General features: G+C 50.0%; 1 protein-coding gene across 6 annotated transcripts in view; it reads right to left on the bottom strand.

The window, feature by feature from the left end:
- ZNF618 (zinc finger protein 618) overlaps nucleotides 1-17,568 on the bottom strand; it is a 183,758-nt gene that overhangs the window by 8,774 nt on the left and 157,416 nt on the right. For 5 of the 6 annotated variants that reach the window (XM_073541369.1, XM_073541374.1, XM_073541370.1 and 2 more), the window contains 6 exons: nucleotides 15,315-15,395; nucleotides 14,932-15,015; nucleotides 13,918-13,962; nucleotides 7,018-7,101; nucleotides 767-844; nucleotides 231-329 (listed from right to left, as the gene is read on the bottom strand). In XM_073541369.1, the coding sequence (XP_073397470.1) occupies nucleotides 231-329; nucleotides 767-844; nucleotides 7,018-7,101; nucleotides 13,918-13,962; nucleotides 14,932-15,015; nucleotides 15,315-15,395 (471 nt within the window). The remainder of the gene's footprint in view (nucleotides 1-230; nucleotides 330-766; nucleotides 845-7,017; nucleotides 7,102-13,917; nucleotides 13,963-14,931; nucleotides 15,016-15,314; nucleotides 15,396-17,568) is intronic. The other variant, XM_073541371.1, reaches the window with a different exon arrangement.

Below are 17,568 nucleotides of genomic sequence, written 5' to 3'. Positions count from 1 at the left end.
TTTTTTTTCCTGTTTTCCAGTTCAATAAAAGGAATGGCGTCATTCAAAACTACAACTCGTCCCACAAAAAAACAAGCCCTCCTCGTAGGTGGAATAATAAAGTTAGGGCTTTTGGATAGGGAGGGGAAAACAAAAAAGCAAAAAAAAAATGGCTCAGGATTAAATGGTTCAAGATCCTTTCCAAAATCTGATCCCATCAGAAGACCCAAGTGTCCTGTGTGCTCACGTACTGTTATTTGTGTTGTTTCGCTGGGGCTGAGACTTCCAGCTCTCCTCCGCAGGTGGCAGCGACCTGGTCTGGTTGGTGGTGATAGTGTTCTCGTTGTCAGCTGATGGAAGAGAAAAGCAGAGAACAGGTTGGAACAGATGTGGAAATATAAAAGTACGTGAGTTAATTGAGTGACAAAGACCACGAGAAGATAGAGAGAGCAGTCGTAGCACGAGCGTATTATACATCACCTTCATCAGAATGTAGGAAAATCTGATTACTAAAGCCAGCTGAGGTAGAAAATAACTGTGCCAAAAGGTGCACCCTTCTGTTATCAGCCATCCAGGCCTGACAGGTAGGGGGCCAAAAGGCTTCTCTCCCTCATCCTGCCTTATTAATCAGATTTTATATTACATTAATGTGGAGCATTACATGTTAGCCGGAGTAAGTCACTAGCCCTCAAAGCCTAGCGTGCAAAAAAAAGCTAGAGCTCGAGAAAAAATATATCAGAATACTTCATTTACAAGCAAACGACAATAAATTTGCGAGTATTCTCACCAGCGTGTGACTGCATGTGCTCCAGGAGATTGCTGTAAAACAGGAACTGAATCCCGCATGCCCCACATGTATACGGTTCTGCGAGAAAACAATTTGGGGGTTTCAAAAAGATTTCTCACAATGCAATGAGCTTATAGACACGTCACAGACGGGATACTCCAGTTACAATCGAGTGGTTATTAGACATGGTGGGAAGGCCCCTTGAAACACCCTTGTTTCTCTGAAGACTCCAGAATGTGGAAGACATTCTGGAGGCCTTTTAGAGAGTCGGCCACTTTCTCTTGATAGTGGAGCTTTCATCCCATCTGCTCTGTCCATACATGGGACCAGACCTATCCTGTCAGACACCTCCAGATGAAACACACCTCATAAGGAAGCTTTTACTTTTTGGAGGAGGCTGATGGAAGGATTGGTCTCCCTCTTACCAAACTTTCTCCTCTCCAATCCATCTTGAATGCGGCAGCCAGGGTCATATTTCTGTCCAGCCACTTCACCGATGCCTCCATCTTGTGCCAGTCATTACACTGGCTACCTATTCGCTACAGGGTCCAGTATAAACTCATCTCTCTCACCCACAAAGCTCTCCACTGTTCTGCACCGCCTTATATCTCCTCTCTCATCTCTGTCTATCGCCCTACACGTGCCCTCCGTTCTACAAATGACCTAAGACTAACATCCCCCGTAATCCGAACCTCGCACCTCCGCCTCCAAGACTTCTCTCGTGCTGCTCCAGCTCTCTGGAATGCACTTCCCCAGGCGATCAGACTGATACCTAGCCCTGACCTATTCAAGCGCGCTTTGAAAACCCATCTCTTCAAACAAGCCTACCACATCAACTACCCAGCAAGCTAACTTTGCCCTGTTCCCTCCTTCCAAATATTATTCTGAATCTGCACCCTACTATTCATCTGTCTCCACACCCTTCATGCACATGATAACTGCACTTGATACTTGTCTTTTGCACTTAAACACACGGGCTGATGACCGGATCATGCAGCTTTATATGAAAATCCCTATTATAATTGCCAGACCTGAATTAACAAGCATTTTTCACCTACTGTGTCCCCCCATTTCCTTGTAGATTGTAAGCTTGCGAGCAGGGACCTCACTCCTAATGTCACTGTTTGAATTGTCTTAACTTGTATTGAATTTATTGTCTGTACATGTCCCCTCTTAATTGTAAAGTGCTGCGGAATATGTTGGCGCTATATAAATAAAAATTATTATTATTATTATGCATGGACAGAAGTGGTCGTCCATCTGTGAGGAAAGTGCCACTTAGAAGAGAATGTGGGAGAACTCTCTAAGGACCTAACTGAAATTTTAAGAGATTGCTATGGCCGTATTAGTGCACCACCCATCAACAAGATGTATGGTGAAGGCAGAAAGCTTGATCTGCTCAGTTGGGCTGGTCACTAATAATATAAAAATGAGTGTATTACTGTATGTCTTCAGCACCTTTCACAGCCAGTGTGAACGGCAGCTTACGCGTTTGCCTGTCATTAACACTCTAGAAACTGGAATCATAATCGGAATCCATCTTTGATACCAAAATAATTTATTATTCCATGGCTGAAAGCAGTTCTGCTAGGGAGAAGATGGATAAAGCACATGCAGGACCAGTAAGAGGGGCTTTATTACTTCTGCCTAAAGGGTTTGTCCAGTGCCCCTCATTTCCGTATCATGAGCAGCACCAATGTCATCTACTCTGCATATACCTCCCAGGACGGTGCACAATCAGCAGATGTCGTGTGCGATTCCTATTCTAATGAACACATCAGGTACTGGATACCAGCAGATCGTGCAGGAATCCCGGCAGGTATGTGCAAATGTGATGTTATCAGTTCCGCTCCCAATGCACAAGTGAAGGGAGCTAGACTAAACCTTTAAGAAATGGATGGTGTAATGTGAGGTAAGAGAAGGTGTAAGAGATGATGTGGTGGAGCACGAGCAGTATACCAGGAGCAGACGTGGGAGTAACAGTGTTATGGAAATCACCAGCACAGTCTACAAATAAACCAGAAAGGGTGTGACAGAGGACATTGGGACGGTCATGGGGGCTGTGCCATATACTGAATATATACATATTATTACTGAGCACTATTGCTGCAATATCATGTTTGGCTCCTGACTGACAATCCTATCTGCTAAGCCTAGGAACAGCGTTCAGCAGCAGCCTGGACATACCAGTCCAATGATGAGAGATAAGTCCTCGCTCTTACATAAACTACACATGCCAGAAATTATTATGGGTCACAGTGGTCATACAGTCTTGTTCGGGCACGTTAACTCTTTAAGTGACACAAAGAGTATTGCCCTAAATCTCCATACACACTAGCTTTTCTAACAGCGCTGCTTAGTGAATTCTCTAAGACACTAAAGCAAATTCGGTCACAGAGAACGGCAGTAAAATATAAAATCCAACCCACACAACCTGGCATTAGAAGGGCATGTTGGTAATCCAGGTGCCGGCTTCCAATGATTCAGTATTCAAAAGGTCTATATAGGGTGAGGCCACATGTAGCATTTGATGTGTTTGATGTGATCACACAAGGAACCTGGCTGCACATCAAGAGACAACACATGGCTTTACCTGCTGTATTCTCAAATATGGAGAGCGAGTGTCCCGAAGAAAATCTCAGACCTTAGGGCTCAGAAAAACAAAGGACTAATCTATTATTAGGCCTCCAAGACCTAGTTTTAATCATTCTATTTTGGGAAGTAAAACATGGGGACCAAATCTTTTTGGTCCCCTTTACCCTCTATTGTCTTTTCTTGCCAAATCCCACCCATCAAGAAAAAGAAAGGAGAGGTCCTGCAGCTGCAAGCTGCACCCCCCAGGCTAGAGATCCTGCTGCAAGCTACCTCCCAGCCAAGGCCCTACTGTAGCAATCTTGCCCCTCCGGTCAGAGGTCCTGTAGCCAAAAGCTACTCCCTGGCCAGATGTCCTGTACCTGCATGCTACCTCCCAGACAGGGTCCTAATGTAGCAATCTAGCCCCCCAGCCAGAGGTTCTGCTGCCGTGAGCAACCTCCCAGCCAGGGTCCTGCTGTAGCAATCTATCCCCCCCTGTCAGAGGTCATGCAGCCGCAATCTACTCCCTAGTCAGAGTTCCTGCAGCCGAAAACTACTCCCCAGCCAGAGGTCCTGCTGCAGCGAACAACCCCCCAGCCAGAGGTCCTACTACTGCAAAGTACCTCCCAGCCAGGGTGCTACTGTAGCAATCTAGTCCCCTAGCCAGAGGTCCTACTGCAGCGAGCTACCCTCCAGCCAGAGGTATTACTGCTGCAAGCTACCTCCCGACCAGGGTCCTACTGTAGCAAGCTACCTCCCGACCAGGGTCCTACTGTAGCAATCTAGCCCCCCCCAGCCAGAGATCCTGCTGCCACATGCTACTGCCAGGCCAAAGCTCCTGCGGCTCTCTCAAGCTACTCCCCGGCTAGAGGTCCTGCTACCGCAAGCAATTCCTCAGCCAGAGGCCCTGTTGCCGCATGCTACCTCCTACCCCCCCACCCCACCCCACCCGGCCAGAGATCCTACTGCTGCAAGCTACCTCCTGGCCAGGGTCCTAGTGTAGCAATCTAGCCCCCTAGCAAGAGGTCCTGCTGCCACGAGCTACTCCTTAGCCAGAGGTCCTACTTCTGCAAGCTATCATCTGACTAGGGTCCTTCTGTAGCAATCTAGCCTCCTAGCCAGAGGTCCTGCTGCCGCATGCTACCTCCTGGTCAGGGTCCTACTGTAGCAATCTTGACCTCCAGCCAGAGATCTTCCTGCCACGAGCTACCCCCTGCCAGAGATCCTGCTGCCGCAAGCTACCTTCCGGGAAGGGTCCTACTGTAGTAACCTAGTCCACCAGCCAGAGGTCCTGCTGCCGCAAGCTACCTCTCAGCCAGAGGTCCTGCTGCCGCAAGCTACCTCTCAGCCAGAGGTCCTGCAGCCACAAGCTACTCCCCGGCTACGTGTGCTGCAAAGCTACTCCCCCCCCAAGCCTATCCTCCCAGCCAAAGGTCCTGCTGCCGCAAGCTACCCCCCCCGGCTACAAGTCCTGCAGCTGCAGCCGTGAGCTACTCCCCAGTCAGAGGTCCTGCAACCGTAGGCCACCTCCTCTCGGCCAGAGCTCTTGCAGCCGCAAGCTACATCCCAGCCAGGGTCCTACTGCGTCAATCTTGCCCCCCGAGCCAGAGGTCCTGCTGCTGTGAGCTAACCCCCAGCCAGCGGTTAGCGGTCTTGCAGCTGCAAGCTACCCCCCCCCCCCCCCCCCAAGAGCTCCTGCAAGCTACCTCCCAGCCAGAGGTCCAGCAACCACAAACTACTCCTCGGCCAGAGGTCCTGCAGCTGCAAGCTACTCCTCAGCTAGGGGTCCTGCAACCGCAAGTCACCTCCCCCCCCCGGCCAGAGCTCCTGCGCCAAGCTACCTCCATGCCAGGGTCCTACTGTAGCAATCTAGCCCCCCAGCCAGACGTCTTACTGCCGCAAGCTACCCCCCAGCCGGGTGTCCTGCTGCCGTGAGCTACCACCCCAGGCAAAGGTCCTGCTGCTGCTATCTACCTCCTGGCCAGAGGTCCTGCAGCCGCAAGCTACCTCCCGGACAAAACTCCTGCAGCCGCAAGCTACTCCCCGGTGGCCAGAGGTCCTGCAGCTGCAAGCTATCCCCCCCCCCCCCCCCAGAGCTCCTGCAAGCTACCTCCCAGCCAGAGGTCCACAACCGCAAACTACTCCTCGGCCAGAGGTCCTGCAGCAGCAAGCTACTCCCCAGCTAAAGGTTCTGCAACCACAAGACACCGCCCGCCCCCGGCCAGAGCTCCTGCAGCCGCAAGCTACCATTTGGCCCTCCTCACCCAAGCCAGTGGTCCTACTACAGCAATCTACCCCCCCCAGCCCAGAAGTACTGCTGCCGTGAGCTATCCCCAGCTAGAACTTCTGCTACCACCAGCTAACCCTCAGCAGGAGGTCCTGCAGCCGTAAACTACTCCCCGGCCAAAGGTACTGCAGCCGTAAGCTACTCCCCAGCTAGGAGGTCCTGCAGCCGCACGCTACCCCCCTTGCCAGAGGTCCTGATTAGTGTTGAGCATTCCGATACTGAAAATATCGGGTATCGGCCGATATTCGCTGTATCGGAGTTCCGATACCGAGTACCGATATTTTTACAATATCGAATACCGGAATCGGAAGTTCCCATAATGCAATGAGTCAGTTGTGTTAGCCATGTTAACTAATGGCATGGCTGTGATTGGCTGCTGAAATGATGTCATCATGATGCGCGGTCTGTGCGGGCCTGCCGGGGGTCTGTGCGGGCCTGCCGGGGGTCTGTGCGGGCCTGCCGGGGGTTGTGTGTGTGCAGGCATCGTCCGATGGGACTACAAGTCCCATCGGGCTATGCCTGCTACAATGACAGTGATTGACACATTAGCCAATGATGGGACAGTAGTAGTCCCATCATCCGGCTAATGTGTTGAATGACGATGCCTGCACACACACACAACCCCCAGCAGGCCCGCACAGACCCCCGGCAGGCCCGCACAGACCCCCGAGAGGCCCGCACAGACCCCCGAGAGGCCCGCACACACAGACACGCACAGTGTCTGCCCACGCACCGCCCACACTATTCCCCCTCCCGAACTGGATGTGCAAGTAAAGAAAGGGTTTATTTTCATTCCGATATTTGTGCCCCATTGACTTGCATGGGTTTCCGGTATCGGAATCGGTGATACCCGATACTTTTTGGCTATTGGTTCGATCCAATCCGATCCGATATTTCACGATATCGGATGGTATCGCTCAACACTAGTCCTGATGCCGCAAACTTCCTCCAGGCCAGGGTCCTGCAAGCTACTCCCCCAGCCAGTGGTTCTACAGCAGCAATCTACCCCCCCCCCCAGCCAGAGGTCCTGCTGCTGCAAGCTACCCCCTGCCTGAGCTCCTGCAAGCTATACCCGGCCACAGCTCCTGCTGCCACAAGCTATCCCACGGTCAGAGCTCCTGCAAGCTACGCCCCCTGCTTCTGCAAGATACTCCTGCCAAGGGGCTCCTGCTTCCGCAAGCTTCCCGCCGGTCAGAGCTCCTGCAGCCCCAAGCTAACCCCCGGCCACCGATCATGCTGCTGCATGGTTCCCACCATATACGGCAAACGTAAACTGAAATTTAATGTGAACATAGCATGACATCTACATGTGGTTTCTTCATAGAATACACTGACATATAAGCATTGGCAATATCTCTGTCCTGGTAAAATGCTCTCACAATAAACCTACCTTCTACTTTACTGCTTTTCTCTGTTTTCACAGATTTGTTGTTTGTTTCCACCTTTCTCTTGATCCTCTTCTTCCACCCTTTTCCTGTAATAGAAGAAAAATGACGATTTAAATGAATGTTCACAAGATTGATCACAGTAACAGGAGGTAATAAGGCTCCGTATACTGGACTCTAAAGCGGTGTCATTTTCACTGCTCGAAAACCTGGAAGGAACAAGAAAATAACAAATTTGATCTTGAAGAACAAAAGGTTCAAGCTGAAGATCATTACAGATATAAAGTTAGGTACAGAAATATTTGGATAGTGACAAGTTCTGGCATTTTAGCTGTTTACCAAAACATATTCAGGATACAGTTAAATAATCAATATGGGCTTAAAGTGCAGACTCTCAGCTTTAATTTGAGGGTATTCACATCCTAATTTGAGTAAGGGTTTAGGAATTACAGCTCTTTAATATGTAGCTGCTTCTTTTTCAAGATAACAAAGGTAAACGGACAATAATCTCAAAAGCTCTTTAATGCGCTGCTTGGGCTATTCCCTTGTTAATCCATCATCAATTGAGAAAGTAAAAGGTCTAGTGCTGATTCCAGGTGTGGTATTTGCATTTCGAAGCTGTTGCTGTGAACCCACAACATGAAGTCAAAGGCGCTCTCAATGGAAGTGGAACAGACCATTATTAGTCTTAAAAAAAAAACCCATGGATTTTTGTGATAAACTCACCGTAAAATCCTTTTCTCCGAGACGATCATTGGGGGACACAGATACTGTGGGTGTATGCTTCTGCCGCTAGGAGGCTGACACGAAGTGAAAAAAAGAGGTTAGCTCCTCCTCCGCAGTATACACCCTCGCCCCCATTGCGGGCGGAACTCAGTTTGGTGCCAAAGCAGTAGGAGGACAACAAAATCAGCCTTAATACAGATACAACATGTCCAAAAAAACCCACCACCCTTATATCAAATAAGTAAATGCACATTAATTAAATAAACAAGAGCCAATTGGCTACCAGGGTGGGTGCTGTGTCCCCCAATGAGCGTCTCGGAGAAAAGGATTTCACGGTGAGTTTATCACAAAAATCCATGTTTCTCCTTCACCTCTTAGGGGACACAGATACTGAGGGACGTCCTAAAGCAGTCCCTGGGTGGGAGCTACATGCACCTCTTGTTTAAAGATGCGCCACCGCTGCTTGGAGAATCCTTCTACCCAGGCTCGCATCCGCCGAGGCCTGAGTGTGGATATTATCATGTTTGGTAAATGTGTGCAGGCTGGACCACGTTGCTGCCTTGCAAACCTGTTCCATCGAAGCCTGGTTCCGAAGCGCCCAAGAGGCACCCACTGCCCGAGTAGAGTGCGCTCTGATCCCTGCTGGAATCGGCACGCCTCTAATGTGGTAGGACTCCTGAATAGTCAAACGAATCCATCTGGCTATGGTCGATTTTGAGGCAGCGAGTCCCTTCCTGTGCCCTTCGGGGAGCACGAACAGCGTGTCCGTCTGACGAAAGGGCGCAGTCCTCGACACGTACCTCCAGAGGGCTCTTACCAGGTCTAACGTGTGAAGAGCCTTTTCCACACGGTGCACCGGTGCTGGACAAAAAGAAGGCAAAACAACATCTTCATTAATGTGAAAAGAGGACACGACCTTCGGCAGAAAAGGAGGGGCTGGTCTGAGCACCACCTTATCCCTATGGAAAGGAGGGGCTGGTCTGAGCACCACCTTATCCCTATGGAAAGTGAGGAACAGAGCTCGGCAGGATAGGGCCGCCAGCTCTGAAACCCGCCTGATTGAAGTGATGGCCACTAGGGACACCACTTTCCAGGAAAGGTACCTCAAAGAGACATCCTGAAGTGGTTCAAATGGAGCTTCCTGCAGAACACTTAGGACCAGGTTAAGGTCCCAGGCGTCCATAGGCGCCTTATATGGAGGTACCAAATGAGAGACTCCCTGGCTGAAAGTCTTCACCTGCAAATTGGTAGCAATTCTGCGCTGGAACAGTACGGATAAGGCCGATATTTGTCTCCTAAGGGAACTTGGGGCCAAGCCCGAGTCTAGGCCTGACTGGAGAAAGGCCAAGATGTTAGGAATTGAGAATCTTAGCGGAGAAACACTCCGGCCTCGGCACCAAGCAAAGAACACCTTCCAGGTGTGGTGGTAAATTTGTGCTGAAGCAGGCTTCCGGGCGCTAACCATTGTAGCGACCACCTTGCTCCCAAACCCTACCTGGGTCAGAATCCAAGATTCAACGGCCATGCCGTCAAACACAGGGCCCGAGTTCGGATGGCAAATCGGCCCTTGAGAAAGCAGATCTGGGCGCTCTGGCAGCCATCAAGGAACGTCGGCGAGTAGCCGCATTAGATCTGCGTACCACGCTCGATGGGGCCAGTCCGGGGCCAGCAGAATCGCCGGAACCCCTTCAGTCTTGATTCTCTTGATGACTCTCGGGAGTAGTGGCAGCGGGGGGAAATAGATATGGGAGGCGTAACTGGTTCCATGGCAGAACCAACGCATCCACAACAATTGCTTGCGGGTCCCTGGCCCGAGCGACATATGCTGGCACCTTGGCGTTCACTCTGGACGCCATCAGGTCTACACCCGGAGTTCCCCACAGCTGACAAATCTGGTGGAAGACCTCGGGATGTAGTGACCACTCTTCGGACGCAAGACCCTGCCGGCTGAGAAAGTCTGCCGCCCAGTTTTCCAAGCCCGGGATGTGGACTGCTGAAATCACCGAGTGGTTTGCCTCGGCCCACTGAAGAACGTGCCCCACCTCGCGCATAGTTGCTCTGCTGCGGGTGCCCCCTAGGTGATTTATGTAAGCCACCGCCGTGGCATTGTCCGATTGGATCCGGACGGGGCGGCCTGTTAAGAAATGATGAAACTGCTGCAGAGCCAGCTGAATTGCTTGTATCTCCAATAAGTTGATCGGGAGGCATGCCTCCTGTGGCGACCACAGTCCCTGGGTCGTGTGGTGGCGCGAAACACCGCTCCCCAGCCGAGGAGACTGGCGTCGGTTGTTATTACCAGCCAATGGTCTGGGGGGGAAGGGTTCTCCCCTGGGTCAGAGAGGAACTGGTTATCCACCAACCGAGCGACTGCCTGACTTGAGAGGACAGTCGGCACCACCGATCGAGCGTGAAAGGATTCTTGTCCCAGCCTGACAGAGCGTGCTGCAGGGGGTGAAAATGGAACTGAGCGAACGGTATCGCTTCCATCGCTGCCACCATTCTTCCTAGAATGGTATGAGGGACTGGTTGGCGAAGAGTCCGAACTCCCTGCCGGAGCGCTAGGGCTTTTTCCTGAGGGAGAATTACTGTACCAACCCTCAGCAAGTGTCGAAGATCATTCCTAAGAAGGAAATCCTCTGAGCTGGCACACTTCTTCGCATTGACCAACCACCCTAAGCGGGCAAGAGCATCTAGCGTGATGTTGACATTTTCCTCGCATGCCCGTATTGAAGGGCCCTTGACCAATAGGTCGTCCAAGTAAGGCAAGACGACTATGCCTCGAGAACGCAGTATGGCCATGACAACTGCCATAACCTTTGTGAACACTCAGAGCCGTGGCTAGCCCGAAGGGTAGCGCTCCGAGCTGAAAATGTCGACCGTTGATGGCGTAGCGTAGGAACCTCTGATGAAGAGGAAAAATGGGAATATGCAGATATGCGTACTGGCTGTCGATCGAGGCCAAGTATCCTCCCTGCTCCATGGTCGATATGACTGAACGAAGGGACTCCATCCGGAAATGCCTGATCCTGATGCAATAGTTCAGAAGCTTCAAGTCCAAAACAGGTCTGACAGACCCGTCCTTTTTGGGAACCGCAAACAGGTTGGAATAGAAGCCCTGAGCTCTTTCGTGTTTTGGTACAGGAACAATGACCCTGTTGTGCTGGAGCGATTCAATGGCTCCTAATAGAGCCCTTGCCTGGGCATCCACCCTGGGAAGACGAGAAAGAAGACACAGTCTTGGAGGGTACCTGACAAATTCTATTTTGTAACCTGAGGTCACCAACTCCTTTACCCATCCGTCGCGTGCGACACTGAACCAGACGTGGTGAAACCAGAGTAGGCGGCCGCCCACCCTGCTGGTGTCGTCTGGTAACCGCCTCGAGTCATTTGGCTGACGATCTTTGGGATCTGGATCCCCTCGATCTGGGCTGTTGAGCACGCATTCTCCCCAATGGGTTGCAAAAGGCCCGAAAACGTGTCTGAAACGGGTGACGAAAAAACGGCTTGACCTTTTGTTGAGGGAGAAACCCGCTCTTTCCTCCTGTGGAGTCCATGAGTTGATCCAACTTCTCTCCGAAAAGACGGCCGCACTGATAAGGCAGAGAAGTCAAGGACTTCTTGGAAGTAGAATCGGCCCGCCATGTCCTTAACCATAGAGCTCTTCTGATAGAAATTGCGTTAGCGGCAGCAAGTGCTGAACAATTGCCCGCATCCAAAGATGCATTGATTACGTAGTCTCCGGCCATCGCCATCTGACTCGCGTCTCCGATATCTCTGCAGGTAGATCTTGCTCCTGTGCGACCTTAACGATTCTGACCATGAGATCATAGCCTTGGCTACCCAAGTTGCTGCGAACGAGGGAGCGAGTGCTGACCCTGACGCTTCATATATACCGAGCAGCTAAGCTCTCTATGAGGCAAGCCGTGGGATCCTTAATAGAGGAAACACTAGGTACGGATAATAAGGTTGGATCCACCATCGGAGATTCCGTCCAATTTTTATGGAGGTCCGGGGCAAATGGATACCTTGTTTCGAGTGCCTTTTGGCCCGAGAAACGCCTGTCTGGCCGTTCTCTGTGTCGCTGCACTATGTCCTCAAACTTGGGGTGAGAGGAAAAAATTCTGTGCGGCCATTTTACTCGCTTAAATGCCACCTTATGCCCTGTAGCCGATGTGGGATCTTCCTCAATCCCCAAGGTCTGATTGACGGCTTCTATGAGGCTGTCCACTGTTTCACGTGACCCTGGAGTGTCCAGGTCAAGGGGGTAGTCGAAATCTGAGGTCTGCTCGCTATCAACCACTGGTGACGGGGAGCGAGAAGCAGAGCTTACGGATGCCAGGGCACCGGATGGACTGGGCGACACCGCGTGGATTCGTTTCCCCCGGGTCTGCCTGGAATGAGAGCAGCCCCTTCAGGCCGGAGGCTCGTGTGAGGTGGAGTTTCCCTCTAAGGTCGGCGAGCTATTGTCCCTGCCCCTATCTGGGGCCTGAAGGGACTCGATTGCCCTCGTAAGCGACGCTATGGACTGTGACAGTGATAGGGCCCACTCCAGGGGGTTCGGCACATTGGTCGCAGGGGAGGGCTCCTGAGCGCGTTCGGACTCGCAGGCTTTGTATAATCGCTTGCTCTGCGCCCGCGGAAACACAGCCTGACAAGAGATGCATGCAGCGTAAAAAAAGTGTACGTCCTTGTTTTTTCGGACATGCTGTATCTGTCCGCTGCTGGGGAGGGGGGAAGGAGGTAGGCACCTCGTTTTTCCTGTAGTGTGACCTCTCGGGCAGCACTTACCCCAGTCCTGCGCCCCCACTCCTGGACACATCCACATCCAAAATCGCTAGCCACCAGCTGCCAGCATATGAACCGCTCCAGGGGCGGTACTTCCGGCTCTGCGGCCTAGCCGCGCTCCGAAGCCGGGGACTAAATTTATTCGCCGCCGCCCAGTGCGGAAGTGACGCGCAGCCCGGAGGCGGAACTTCCGGCCGCGGCCTAGCTCTGGCTAAAGCCGCGGCCTCAATTTTATTCCCCGCCTGACGGGGAGGGGGGGTGCGCGGACTTCCATGGCGCCGAAAAATGGTGCCGTTTACGATGCCGCCACGCTCAGCCCTGAATGGCCGGTGGCCTCCCAGCTAAGAGCTCCAGCCCCGATCTTCACAGGAGCCCTCCCAGGCCCTCTCCTCACCAATGATCCTCTTCAGCTTTCTGAGCTCAGGTATGTCAGGGGGCCTCGAAAAAATAGGACGGTGCAGGCACCCTAGCTCCATCTAACCCCTTCAGGGGGTGAGGAGAGGGACCGTCCGCCACCTTGCAGCACCGCAGTCTGAGCATTGGTGGAGCAGTGGGGGCCACACGGACTAGTCTTGTGCCTCCGTACAGCCCATGGTTTCAATACCTAGGGGTGGACAGGGCTAAGTCCAGCATTGTGTCCCACAACGCGGGAGAGGATACGTGGAGGCGACACTCGCACGAGCTTGCCCGTTGTTGGTTTGGGGAAATCGGACCCTTTCAATATGATCCGTTGCCCCTGTCTAATCTTTATGGGAAAAAGAAAAAAGTCTGGAGAAAAAAAAACAGACGTGTGCCTCCATGGACACTAAGCAAAAAACGGAGTTCCGCCCGCAATGGGGGCGAGGGTGTATACGGCAGAGGAGGGGCTAACCTCTTTTTTTCCACTTAGTGTCAGCCTCCTAGCGGCAGAAGCATACACCCACAGTCTCTGTGTCACCCAATGAGGCGAAGGAGAAAAATCCATAAGAGAGTGAGCAGAAATATTAGGAGTGTCTGTATGCATCCTGATATCCTATAATGTCATCAGTAGTGTATGACGCCACGTGTCTGTATGTATCCAGACATCAAATACTGTGATCAGTAGTATGCCATCCTGGAGGCACTGGACAACCTGTGCCACCTAAATGGGTAGCAGCTACCACATCATCCTTCCTAGTGACAAGGACACAAGTCTGTCAGGGACAGTAAGGAGAGAGGACATGTCTGTGGCACCACCTGCACCCTTCCCTTTTTGGGGGTGCCACGCTGTTCCCTGCAGTACGCCGTTAAGCCAGTGACACTAGTTCACAATCCAATCTGTTTCCGAGCTGCACAAACTGATTAGACATGGCGTAATCACTCTCAGTATTGCAGCCTCGCTGAAATGTGACATAAACGAGAGAAAAGATACAGACCTTGCATGAGTGGGAAGGAGCTGGATGTCATTGGGCTGGTGGCTTCTGAAAAGACAAAAGATAAAATGCTATGAGTTGAGCAATACATTATCACGTCCATTATTGGTGTCCATTGCTGTGCAGATAGTGATCGCCATCCTTTCTGACAGCTAAAGATGGAGACTGTCACATGATTTTTTTTCAATGAAAGTTTCTCCGTCCTTGCAGCTAGGAAGGGCAAGGCTATACAGCTTCTTGATGATAGAATGCAGTATGGGGTATATAGCGCCTTAAGGCTATGTGCCCACGTTAGCGTTTTTAAACGCTTAGAAAATCGGACTCCTTCCCAGAAACCGTGCATTTTTTGCACGATTTTTGCACAAAAAACGCGCGTTTTTGATGCGTTTTTTTCTGTGCGGTTTCTGGGAACATTGGAAATGGCTAAAAACGCGGAGCAATGCGGAAAATAATCAGCATGCTGCGTTTTTAGCCGCTAAGCGTTTTCTAAGTGTTTAAAAACACAGCATTGCCACAAGAAGCCAAAAATGCATTAAATTTAATGGGAAGCTTCTTTTAAGCATTTCTGCAGCGTCTGATCCGGCTCAAACGCTGCAGAAACACAAAAAAACGCAACGTGGGCACATAGCCTAACAATTAGTTTATGACCCCGTAAAGATACAAAGAGCAGGCCGTCCACCTACTAAGAGCTTGCAATCCATATCGGGTGCCTCCATGACAAGTCAGGAGCAGCTCGGCTATAACAATCCTGGGCTTTATGGACAGGTGAGGAATAAGCCGGTAGCATTGGCTAAGAACATCTAGGGGTTATAGATTAACTTTACTGACACGCGGTGCCTCCGCCTGGTATCTGGTTTATACGAGATCTAGCTGTAGAGAGAATGTCCCACGGCTTTGGGTTATTGCATTTTAGGTTATCTGTGCTGAGACAAGGGACCTCACTAAACCGTGATCAAGTATTAGAGCTCCACCCAGTGGCTATATCTGGTAAGTGTGGCGCATAATCATGTAACTCACCTTTCTGCCAGCTGGTCACGTTGCCACCTCCTCCACTTCCGCCCACCATGTCAGACATTCCTGTGTGTGTTCGACAAGAGCCGGCTACAAGAATTGTGTAAAAGTGTGTCACAAAACTGCAGAAACCGACCCAGCTCTGAGTATAAAGAAACACTGCAGCAGCGCCCTCCCTCCACACGTCAATATCAGGCCAGTCCCAAAGAACATACCACAGATGAAAGTCTCAGCTTGACTGTGGGACTTAGAAACTGAGCTGACTATGCCACAGGGTTCGGAATTTACGCCCGTAATACACCAGTCTAGTCTCTGGTGTCACATTACTGAGTGCCAGCTGAACTCTGAATGCAGCTCTGGAGGTGACCATTCTAATATGAAGCTCTTACCACTGGAGTGTTGAGAATTGCTGTTGTTTTCCTCGTAGTTGTTGGGCTGCTTTTCTTCTACATCTTGGCTGAATGAACTTTCTGAGAAAAAGAGACACACAGATTTCAGCATTTTACGTCTCCTGATCATCCGTAGGCCGGAGACATTATATTCTTGGAACAGAGTTCTATTCAGTAAAAAAAATCCCACATCACCAGCCCATACATATTTGAGATTATTTTCTTTGCTATGGGTGTTTCCTGTCCCTTGTTTTTCTTTACAAGCCTCACCCCCTTCCCCGCTGCAGAAAATACAGCTTGGTGTCTATTTAGAAGCCTAGTGGGGGATGGCCTAAAGGGGTTTTTCCATGAACAAAGGTTCATTTTAATCAATCAACCTCGAATAATAATAACTTCCACAATTGAATGTGTTTAAATAAAATGTTCCTGTGCCGAGATAATCTTATAAATGTGCCCCTGCTGTGTACTGTGTAATGGTGGTGTCAGACCGTACAGGAACATGGTCTGATCATACCACAGCTCCTGGGCACGAGAGAAAGGAAGAGTGTATACACAAAAGACAGCATGAGATTACAGAGGATTCTTTCTGAGAGATACAGCATTTCCCTGCCGTTTTTTAACCCCTTAAGCCCCAAGGGTGGTTTGCACGTTAATGACCGGGCCAATTTTTACAATTCTAACCACTGTCCCTTTATGAGGTCATAACTCTGGAAAGCTTCCATGGGTCCCGGTGATTCTGACATTTTCTCGTGACATATTGTACTTCATGTTAGTGGTAAAATTTCATTCCTATAACTTGCGTTTATTTGTGAAACAAAAAGGGAAATTTGGCGAAAATTTTGCAATTTTCCAACTTTGAACTTTTATGCCCTTAAATCACAGAGATACGGCACACAAAAAACTTGATAAGTAACATTTCCCACATGTTTCCTTTACATCAGCACTATTTTGGAACCAAAATTTATTTTTGTTAGGAAGTTATAAGGGTTAAAAATTGACCAGCGATTTCTCATTTTTGCAACACCATTTTATTTTTACGGACCACATCACATTTGAAGCCACTTTGAGGGGTCTATATGATAGAAAATACCCAAAAGTGACACCATTCTAAAAACTGCACCCCTTAAGGTGCCCAAAACCACATTCAAGAAATTTATTAACCCTTTAGGTGCGTCACAGGAATTTTTTGAATATTAAAAAAAAAATACTTCAGGTTCAATTTTTTTTATTTTACCAAGGGTAACAGGAGAAATTGGACTGCAAAATTTATTGTGCAATTTGTCCTGAGTACGCTGATACCTGATATGTGGGGGGGAACCACTGTTTCGGCGCATGGCAGAGCTCAGAAGGGAAGGAGCGCCGTTTGACTTTTTCAATGCAAAATTGGCTGGAATTCAGATCGGACGCCATGTCGCGTTTGGAGAGCCCCTGATGTACCTAAACAGTGGAAACCCCCCACAAGTGACCCCATTTTGGAAACTAGACCCCCCAAGGAACTTATCTAGATATGTGGTGAGAACTTTGAACCCACAAGGGCTTCACAGAAGTTTATAACATACAGCCGTACAATTAAAAAATCATATTTTTTCCACAAAAATGATCTTTTCACCCTCAATTCTTATTTTTCCAAGGGTAACAGGACCCTAAAAGTTATTGTGCAATTTGTCCTGAGTACGCTGATACCCCATATGTGGGAGTAGACCACTATTTGGGCGCATGGCAGAGCTCGGAAGGGAAGCAGCGCCATTTGACGTTTTTGGCTGGAATTGAGATCGGACACCATGTCGCGTTTGGCGAGCCCCTGATGTACCAAAACACTGCAAACCACCCACAAATGACACCATTTTGGAAACTAGACCCCCCAAGGAACTTATCTAAATGTGTGGTGAGCACTTTGACCCCTCCAGTGCTTCACAGAAGTTTATAACGCCCGGGCGTGAAAATAAAAAAATAGTATTTTTCCACAAACATGATCTTTAAGTCACCAATTTTTTTCTTTTCCAAGGGTACAAGGAGAAATTGGACCCCAAAAGTTGTTGTCCAATTTGTCCTGAGTACGCTGATACCCCATATGTGGGAGAAAACTACTGTATGGGCACACATCGGGTCTCGGAAGGGAAGTAGTGACGTTTTGGAATGCAGACTTTGATGGAATGGTCTGCAGTGTCATGTTGCTTTTGGAGAGCCCATGATGTACGTAAACAGTGGAAACCCCCCACAAGTGACCCCATTTTGGAAACTAGACCCCCTAAGG

The sequence above is a fragment of the Dendrobates tinctorius genome, unplaced genomic scaffold (assembly GCF_039654945.1).
Source record: "Dendrobates tinctorius isolate UK_male_01 unplaced genomic scaffold, ASM3965494v1 ptg000120l, whole genome shotgun sequence".
Taxonomy (NCBI): Eukaryota; Metazoa; Chordata; class Amphibia; order Anura; family Dendrobatidae; genus Dendrobates; species Dendrobates tinctorius.
Note: the sequence above shows the minus strand (reverse complement) of the source record. Positions and strands in the feature narration are given on the sequence as shown.